The 9,600-nt window shown below is 51.7% G+C and overlaps 1 protein-coding gene across 1 annotated transcript; it reads left to right on the top strand.

Moving 5' to 3' along the window:
- Nucleotides 1-3,792: 3,792 nt before the first annotated feature.
- HRH3 (histamine receptor H3) lies at nt 3,793-7,998 on the top strand. Its single transcript, XM_087749779.1, has 3 exons — nt 3,793-4,003; nt 4,295-4,461; nt 5,381-7,998. The coding sequence occupies exons 1-3, from the start codon at nt 3,793-3,795 to the stop codon at nt 6,263-6,265; spliced, it is 1,263 nt and encodes a 420-aa protein (XP_087605905.1). The 3' UTR covers nt 6,266-7,998.
- Nucleotides 7,999-9,600: the final 1,602 nt, after the last annotated feature.

Here is a 9,600-nt window from a genome sequence, read left to right as displayed (position 1 = left end):
GAAGAATGTGCCTCACTGGGAAGAGCAGATCCCAGCACTGTGTCTTCGGTGGCCAGGATTATCAGTCCGCATGGGAACTGTATTTATTTGGACGAGAGTTTTTGGAGCAGGCAGAACTCCATACCTCCTCTGTCCAGTTTGTAAATCTATGTGCAATTCTGCATGTCACAAGAGAAAACAGAAATGAGGTGCTGAACAGAGGAAATATATCTGTGCAAAGTAAGCTCCAAATTGGTCCCTCTAGGACCTCCAAACTAAAATACTAAACAACAGAAACAGAAGCAAGTGGCACTAAGCCCCATGCATACAGAGCATGTACAAACACCCCGTGAGCCAGACCTGGCCTGTTTCCCCGCAGTAGCCGGTACCAAGCAGAGAGGCGATGGTCGCCAGCAAGGCTCAGCAAAGCCAGCAGCAGTTGACGGTCCTCAGGCACTGCTCTGCGATGTGGCAATACACAGGCTTTGCAGTGCCCAAAACCCAGGACAGGGCCAACTGCTAAATTACTTCCAAAGCTCGAGTTCCCTAAACACCAGGAGGCTGCAGAAGCTATTTGTCTCTTAGCCCGAAGGCTTCACATCATAGAGAAACTCCCCAGAACAGCCGTCTTACAAGAGAGTTATTCATTTCTTACTCAACCCCTGCTTGAATTCGAAACAACTTTCAAGTGCAGACTTCTCTTCCAGTACAAGCAGCCTTAAAAAAGCCACATATTACCCTTGCCTCTTTTTAAAGATATAGAAGGTCTGTAGAATTCATGTTCAAGCTAAATGCTTCTCAAAAAGAAAGCAGGGAAGGAAGCAGAGAGGGGAGGAGAGCTCCCAGCCCCTTGCTCGGGAGCCCCCCGGGAGAGGAATTGCTTTGCAGGCAGTGGCAGCAGGGCTGCCCCAGCTCTTCACCCTTCCTGGGGGCTTCGAGGGCTTGCCTGCTAGCACAGCTGAACCAGGTGTGTGCGGTCAGGAGACACAGAATTACCTTAGCACCGAGGCTGCGAGTTGCGGCTCTTCGCTTGCCTCGCTGCAGCCAACTGGGATGTCCCTGCCGCAGGGCAGAAGCCCTCAGGAGCGGGTTCGGGAGGGAGCTCTGGGCATCTGCCGTCCCCTGTCCCTGCTTCTCAGTCACAGCCTTAGAGGAAACAGAAATCAGGCTCAGGAGAGCTTACAGCTGAGCTACAGCTCTGACCCGCCAGCGAGGTCCCATTTTGGCCCCCGTATCTACACAAGAATTAAGCACTATTCAGGCTCTGAGGCTCCGGAGGCCTCGATCCCAGAAGAGGACCCCATGGGCTGACTGCAGGGTGTCGATACAGCCTATAGGAACATATATAAGCACTTACGAACGTAGGGGATATCTACATGTGGCATATCTATTGCGTAAGCCAGGTCAAAACGTTAGCTGTCATACCATCTCCTTGCATGTTTGTATGTAGTCTGCTTTACCTACCCCTTCTAGGCTGGGTGATTTCCTTTGTTTTATTACCAAGATAGCATGTTTCCTGCAATATATTAGAAATATATTTGTCCTTCTGCTGAAGCAAGAGAGAAACATCAGGACCAGGAAAACTACAGTCTGCTAAGCTCTGTCATCTCTTATTTACCTAACATTCCTGGCAAATTACTCTGGATAAGCAATAATTGAGATTTGTCTACGTTACATTTTGCAAATCACTTTATAAATTACCTTAGGTACAAAGTACGGTTTCTGCTTTCTATCTGGATGGTGAAAACTCTGAATAATGAATGACAGCTAGCAAACAGCAAACAGCTCCTAGTGATAAGGCTGCAACATGCACACAATAACATGGAATTTGTAAACATTTCAATGAATACTAATGATTGTGTGAAGAGCTTGAGATTACAAATAACACCAGATCACAGTCACAGAATGAAAGTGGTCTGTGTGTTCATTAAACATCACGGGGAAAAAAAAGCCCTTTCTCCATCACATCTGAGGCAATATGCACAAAATTCAGGTCCTCTCCGCTGCGGCCATGCCGCAGCTGCACAGCCGGGCTGCTCACCACCCTGCTGGGAACTCAGCTGGGTGCGTGGTTAAATCCGATCTTCCTCAAGGCAGCTCCGAAGCCACGCCTGAAGTTGCTCGAAGCCTGCCATGGGTGCACGCCACCCTCCAGCCGTTATCCTACCGACTGGGAGTTTCTCGCACACACGCAGCATCCTCGTCTCTCCCACCCGCAGCTGCCACGAGCCCACAGTGACATCCTCCGTCGGGACACGGCAGCGGCGGGGACCGAGTGCTCTGCTTCGTGGAGTGGCTTGGGGACACTTGGCTCCTCGAGGAAGGGGACGCGCGGTGTCAGGCAGCTGCAGGCCTGCCCGGCTGCCTGCCCGCCAGGCACAGCCTGCCTGCACTGCCCCAGCACAGCACCTGGGAAAAGAAAGCCCGGATCTAAACGCGGAGCCAGCATGTTGTCGCAGTGCTGGGCAAGTTAAGGGACAGGCTGAGGCTGGTCCTTGCTGGAGGCCACCCTTCGGTGGGTGCCACCACAGGCCACCCCTGCGGGAGCGCTTGGCAGCCTGCGCTGCGCTCAGAGGTGCTCTCACCTCCTGGCTCTGTGGGCTGCAGATGATTTACCGTGATTTAAAAGAGCCCTTTCAGCCTCCTCCCAGCAGGATCAGCACCTGCTATCGAGACAGTGGCCGCCGTGGTGGGTTTGAAGAGGAATTCTGTGAGGCTCTAACAGTTCCTGATGTGAAAATAGCTTTTGGAGTGACCAGAAGGCAGCAAAGCCCCTGGGCATTAGCTTCATGCATGTTTCTGGGTTTGCACAATTTTCTTGCTTTGCTTCTTTTGATCTCTGTTCTTCAAAGATGTACACAACTTATCAGACTTCCCCAGAAAGAAAGGCGCTTGGCCAGGGTCTCCAGCCAGTGTCCGTCTCTGGTTTCCAGTGTTGCTGCTCTGCACGTCCCCGTGCCGTTCTCCAGAGGCGGTGACTGTGGTGAGCTGATCCTGCCCTGGTGACGCGACACCCGTGAAGACGTTTCCACTCCCGCGGTCTGGAGCAGGCACTGGGCACAGGGGTTTTACAGTGGTAGGTAACGTCGTCCTGGAGTATCACCAACCGAAGAAATTATTCAAACAAAAGTTATTCGCTTTAGCTATGATAAGCTAAACAAGTGGAGGGAGGAGGGAGCATTAATCATCCCGCTGTGGGGGTGTGGGCAAGGACTCCGTGGTTTGCAGGCCAAGCGGCATGGCCACTTGGTAAAGAGTTGCCGGCTCCCAGGCAGCTTTACCTCCTCCTCCTGCTGCCAGCCAGCGACACGGGCCAGGGCATCACCCTCTTTCCTCTGCCTGCCCAGAGACCACTCCTGGCTGAGCTCTGATTAAAAGACAAGCTAAGCCTTGGCCTCCACTCCTCTCCACTGAGGCAGAGACGCCGAGGCAGGAACCACAAGCACTCCCCGTGGCCTTTATCCTGGGGGGATGCTCTGAGGAGACGCAGGGACGTTCCTGTGGGGAATGCAAGGACGCTCTGGGAGGAATCGAGGATGCTCCCGGGTTCGGGGGGAAGGAGGAATGTAGGGGTGCTCTGAGGGCAACTCGGGGATGCTCTGGGGTAATGCCGGGATGCCCCTGGGTTGAGAGGGGAAGGGTGCTCTGGAGGGATGCAGGGACGCTCTGGCGGATGCAGGGTGGCTCCGGGGGGACGCGGAGGGCTGGAGTGCGGGTCCCCCCCGGCCGCCGCGGCCCCCGGCGGGGAGGCGGGGCGGGGCGGGGCGGGGAGGGGCGGCAGCTCCGCGGCGGCGGCGCGGCGCGGCGCGGGCGATGGAGAGCGGCGGGGCGCTGAACGGCTCCGCCGCCGCCGGGCGCTTCGCCGCCGCGGGTACGGCGGCGCTGGGAGCGCTGATGGCCCTGCTGATCGCCGTCACCGTGGCCGGTAACGCGCTGGTGATGCTGGCCTTCGTGGCGGACTCCAGCCTGCGCACCCAGAACAACTTCTTCCTCCTCAACCTGGCCATCTCGGATTTCCTAGTAGGTAAAGTGCCGTCCCCCGCCGAGCTCCGCGCCCGCCGAGCCGCTCCCCGGCCCGGCCCGGCAGCAGCGGGCAGGGGCTCCGGGGCCGGCCCCTGCCCGGCTCGGGGGTCCCCCCCCCCCCGGCACCCCCGGCTCCGCTCCGGCGCTGCCCCCCGGCAGCCTCCCGCAGCCCCGGGGACCCCCCCACCGCCCCCCGGCCGGGCGGGCAGAGCCCGGCGGCTGCGGCTCCCGGGGGGCCGGCGGCGGGGGGGGGCTCCCGCACCTGGGTGCCAACGGACCCCTCCGGTTGCAGGTGCCTTCTGCATTCCCCTGTACGTGCCCTATGTGCTGACGGGGAGATGGATCTTCGGGAGAAGCCTCTGCAAACTCTGGCTGGTAGTTGATTACCTGCTCTGCACCTCTTCGGTCTTCAACATCGTCCTGATTAGCTATGACAGATTCCTCTCGGTGACAAGAGCGGTGAGTCCTGTCATGGCAGCTGAGAGGGGCATAACCCTCCTCCTGCTTTATTCTCCAGATTCTCCGCAATAATTAAAAGCTCTTTGAATCCTCCAGAAATTATGAATCTTTCAGCCTGGTGATGGAAAGCAATAATTATCCACAAATACATAGTTCAGCTGTGGTTTTAGATTAGTATTTCTGGCATAATTAAATCATTTAAGGTTCAGACCCCGTTGTGCAGGTGTTCCCTTCCCAGATGACGGGACAGTAGCGTACAAGTGAGTCAGCGAGGTAAGCAGACCTATTACTAACTTGCAGGGACTTCTTAACCCCGGGACAAACAAGCGAATTGCAGTGGGACTCCCAGCTTCTCCCTGGCTGCCACGGCAGGAGATTGCAGTGCCAGCTTCGGCAGGGCACTGCCCGGAGCTCTCTGGGTACACGGTGAGCTGGAAATGCTCAGCCTTTTGCAGGAGGTAATGAGCAACCTGCAGGCAGATGAGATCCGTTGCTGTTTGCTTGTTCCTCAACTCCAGATACACTGTGGATTAGCTATGAGGCTCAGAGAGGGGCAGAGTTGGGTGCCTGCCTAGCGCGGGAGTTTGATGCATGCCTCTGCCCGGAGTTGCAGAGAGCGGCTGGGGACAACGCAGCGAGTGGTGGGGTGCAGCAAACTGCCGGGCTGCGAGCAACTCAGGACATTTTCACCAAGCAGAAGCCACATCTGGTTTTGGAGCTGCAAGATGAGGGGTCTAAGTCTTCCCTGCAGGAGTGTGATTTATCCAGCAATTGCTCCTGTTGCCCATGGCATGTCAATTTGTTACCCTGCTGGGATATTGCCTAGCAACTTTACCAGGAACGCTAACAGTTCATTTGTGAAGAGCCTCAACCAGTTGGGGTGTGTGGCCATACTTAAGAAAAGGTTTCCCTGTTGCAGGTCGCCTACAGAGCCCAGCAAGGCAACACCAAGCAAGCGGTGCTGAAGATGGTGATGGTGTGGGTATTTGCATTCCTGCTTTACGGACCTGCCATTATCAGCTGGGAGTATATATCAGGCCAGAGTATCATACCCACCGGGGAGTGCTACGCTGAATTTTTCTACAACTGGTATTTTCTCATGACAGCCTCTACGCTGGAGTTTTTCACCCCTTTCATCAGTGTAATGTTTTTCAACCTGAGCATTTACCTGAACATACAGAAGCGTACCAAAATACGCCTGGATGTTTTCCACGAAGTGCACAACCAGTCCTTGACTGAAGAGATGGAAATGAGCCCAGAAGCAAAGCTTTCTTTGAAATGCTGTAAGTGGGAGCAGAAGGAGCCAGCTGAAACCCTCGACCTCTCTAACAGCAAAGCTCAAGCAGCAGCCTCCGCTGCCAGCCTGGGTGCCAAAGACCTGCTGTCAACAAGCTCCGAGAGCTCCGGGAAACCGAGGTGTTGCAACAAAAAGAGCTGCAGAAATTCAGCATCCACTCTGTCCTTAGAGAAGCGGATGAAGATAGTGTCCCAGAGCGTGACTCAACGCTTCAGGCTCTCTAGAGACAAGAAAGTGGCCAAATCGCTGGCAATCATCGTGGGCATTTTTGGGATTTGCTGGGCACCGTACACTCTGCTGATGATCATCCGCGCTGGCTGCCACGGCCACTGCATCTCTGACTACTGGTACGAGACTTCCTTTTGGCTCCTGTGGATCAACTCGGCCATCAACCCTGTCCTCTACCCTCTCTGCCACTACAGCTTCAGAAGAGCTTTCATTAAACTCCTCTGCCCCAAGAAGCTGAAGATTCAACCTCGCGATCCCCTTCAGAACTGCTGGAAGTGAAGTGTGCGGATGAGAAGAGCCTTGTTTTCATACACCTGTGTTACGGAAAAGTACTGTGGCTTCCTTCCTCGGAAGAACCTGGGAGCCCTGGTCTGGGGCATGTGAGGGAGGCAGCAGCGAGACCACTATTCGTTTATTCTAGCCCATCAACAACAAAACCATGCAGAATAGAAGGGGAAGGGGGTTTCGGCATTCACCACAGGCAGTGAAATCTGTCCCCTCCACTTGAGGTGCCACAAAAGAGCTCTGCTGCCACCTAGACAGCCAGAGCGGCACCAGCGTTCTGTTAAAATAAAAAGCTAACAAAAATAAATGTCTAACCTAAAACCACCGGACCAAACTACAGTTTACCTGATTGCAGACCTGATTTTCCCCATGAATGGGAGGGTTTTTCCCTTACGCTTCAGATATTACACGTGTGTGACGATACAGAAAGAAAAGAACGAACCTCGGAAGGAAAACACCTCATTGATCATTACTGCTACAGCCAGAATCCAGATTCCCGCTGCACGTGGTGCAAGAGGTGGCCCTTCCCCTCCCCAAGAAGGGACAGATCTCTGCCCTAAGGAGTCTACAGCCAGACTCGGAGGTGCTGAGCATCCTGAAGCACCCCCTTGGCATTCCCTGATCCTTGCTTCAAAGCTGATCCGGTTGCCTTTGCATCCAGCCACGGGCTGACCAATGCTCCTGCCCGGAGCTCAATCCCTGGCCCTGAAGGACGTGGGAGCCCGGGCAGACCCAAAGACGACCCAAAGACATTTTTAAAATCTTTTCTGCAGGATCTTAAAAATACTCTTTTGGCAATATGCTAGTGAATGACAAGCACTGGGAGCAGCAAAGCTTGTGTTCCATTTTTTAAGTTAGTTTCAGACCTCTCTAATTTTAGAACGTTCCAGAACTCTTGTGTGCTTCCTTTTAAAATACATAATTTGAATGGAGACCTGGGTCGAGCTGAGCCAGGCAACATAAGCATCAGTTTATTTATTTATTTATTAAGCAGTCACCTAATTCCACAGGTAGAGCACCAGATCAAGAGACTAGGGCTCTATCCTCAATCTTAACGTGAGATCTTGAGCGTTTTATCTCTGCTTCCCATCCTGTACTTCATCATACTTGCCCATTTAGTCTGTAACCTCTTTGGGAACAGAGGCAGTATGACCATAAAGCGAAACACTTCAACTCCCCATCTCTGTTGGCGCTGCTCAGTGATACAGTAATACAAACACGTAAGGAGTTGCCATGGCAAACGCTCATATTTAACAGTATCGTACAGGGAAGCTCAAGATCATTGTCCTGGTTTCAGCTGGGATAGAGTTGATTTTTTCTTCCTAGTAGCTGGTGTAGTGCTGTGTTTTGGATTTAGCATGAGAGTGATGTTGATGGCAACAACTAAAACATCAGTGTGTTAAGTAGTGCTGTCCTGGTGAGCAAGTGATACACGATACAATTCACCACCCGCTGACCGATGCCCAGCCCGTCCCTGAGCAGCGATTGCTGCCCCCGGCCAACTCCCCCCATTTTCTATACTGGGCATGACGTCATACGGTATGGAATAGCCCTTGGGCCAGTCTGGGTCAGCTGTCCTGGCCGTGTCCCCTCCCAGCTCCTTGTGCACCGGGCAGAGCAGGGGAAGCTGAAAAGTCCTTGACTGGTGTAAGCACCACTTAGCAACAACTAAAACATCAGTGCGTTATCAACACACTCTCATGCTAAATCCAAAACACAGCACTACACCAGCTACTAGGAAGAAAGAATCAACTCTATCCCAGCTGAAACCAGGACAATCATAAGTCTGAAAACTACATTTACAAATAGAAACCCAAATGCTGTGAGTAGTACCCAAAAGCTTATGATGTTGTGATTGCCAGTTACACTTAGCTGTTGTAAGCAAACTGCATTTTGGCTGCTGCTAGGAATAAAAGAAAATGCTATCCAACTTTATTCCAGTGACATTTGTTGAGCAGATCAGTATTGTCATCTGAAGTCAGGTTTTAAATGATGTCTCGTTTTGTGTATATGATATCTCAGTCTTGTGACATGTTCAGTCAGACCATTATATATGGGTTAAAATATATCCTTCGAAGTGTGTGTACTGAGAATTGACAGTATGTACTCTTGAGCCTGCTTGTACCTTTCCTCGTGTCTGCTACCTTCTGAAAACCCCAATAAAGTATTTTTATATGAAGTTTGCCAGATATTTTATGGTAAGCGGTGTTACTGGAAATGATAAAATCCAACTGAAAGTGAAACATCTATGGATTTGTCTGAGGAGACAACTAAAGCATATACATTTTGCAAAAAATTAGCTCCTGAAACAGCTGAGTTTCTCTCACCTCTGATTAACAGGTTCCTGACAGCACACCGAGGGTGTGGTGAGAGCACATCACTTCATCCTTTCCAACTCGGGTTCTTTTCCAGAGCATGTTACACGCAACTTAGATTGGAAAAGTGTACGTTAACGTTACTCTTCCCGTGACTTACAGAATCCACTGGCCGGCCTAAAAATGACAAAGTCATAATGTGAACAAAGTACCAGTTTCCAGCTTCATTTGTTCAGAAAGAGAGGTAGGACTACTCGATTGTTCAGTCTGATAAAAAGAAAAGCTACTGACTTCATCACTCCTTAAGGAAAGGGTGGAGAAATGGTTGTGTCTGTCTGTTGGTTTTTGGTTTTTGTTTTTTTTTTGTTTTGTTTTGTTTTTTTAACCTGGTATTAAATAGCGGTTACCTGCTTCATGTTCTCATCCTCCAGAAAAAGGATTTTGTTTTCCTCTTTTAAAGGTCATCCTGCATGATCTTCACTGGATCAGTGGAAGGTCTTTGAAATACATTAGAGGCCAAGTAACTGTTAAAATGATACTAAATTGGTTGCAAAAGAGAAATAGGCCCCATTTCATGTGATCTTCCATCCAAGAGCCAGCTTTCTCCAGGAAGGTTTTATCAGCTTCTGAAGTCATGCCCACAACACTTGCTCCTGTGCCATTCTGCCCGCACGTGGCACACGAGGCCATTTCTTGTACCTGCCGAACACGCGTCCCTCTGGTCCCCTGCCTTCTGCTCACCGGTCCTCAGCGTGCTTGCAAATGAATGTTGATTGCATGCCATCTCCTGCCACCAAAACGAGTACGATGCTACAGGTAGCTACTGAAAAGCCAAAACAGATACCAGTTATTTAACAAAACTGTGTAAGGTTACAGCATAACGCACCTTGCTGGGTTCCTTCCCTTCTCCCATTTGGGGGGGGGGGGGTGGGGTGTGTTTTTTCATAGAAATACCCCCAAACATAACTGAAAGCCCAGGAATCTCATTGTCACAGACACTTCTACCTTTTTAAG

This window comes from Nipponia nippon, unplaced genomic scaffold, assembly GCF_047370975.1.
Source record: "Nipponia nippon isolate SJK-2023a ecotype South Korea unplaced genomic scaffold, ASM4737097v1 scaffold_13, whole genome shotgun sequence".
NCBI lineage: Eukaryota > Metazoa > Chordata > Aves > Pelecaniformes > Threskiornithidae > Nipponia > Nipponia nippon.
The sequence above is the reverse complement of the archived record's forward strand: the minus strand, read 5'-3'. Positions and strand labels throughout refer to the sequence as shown.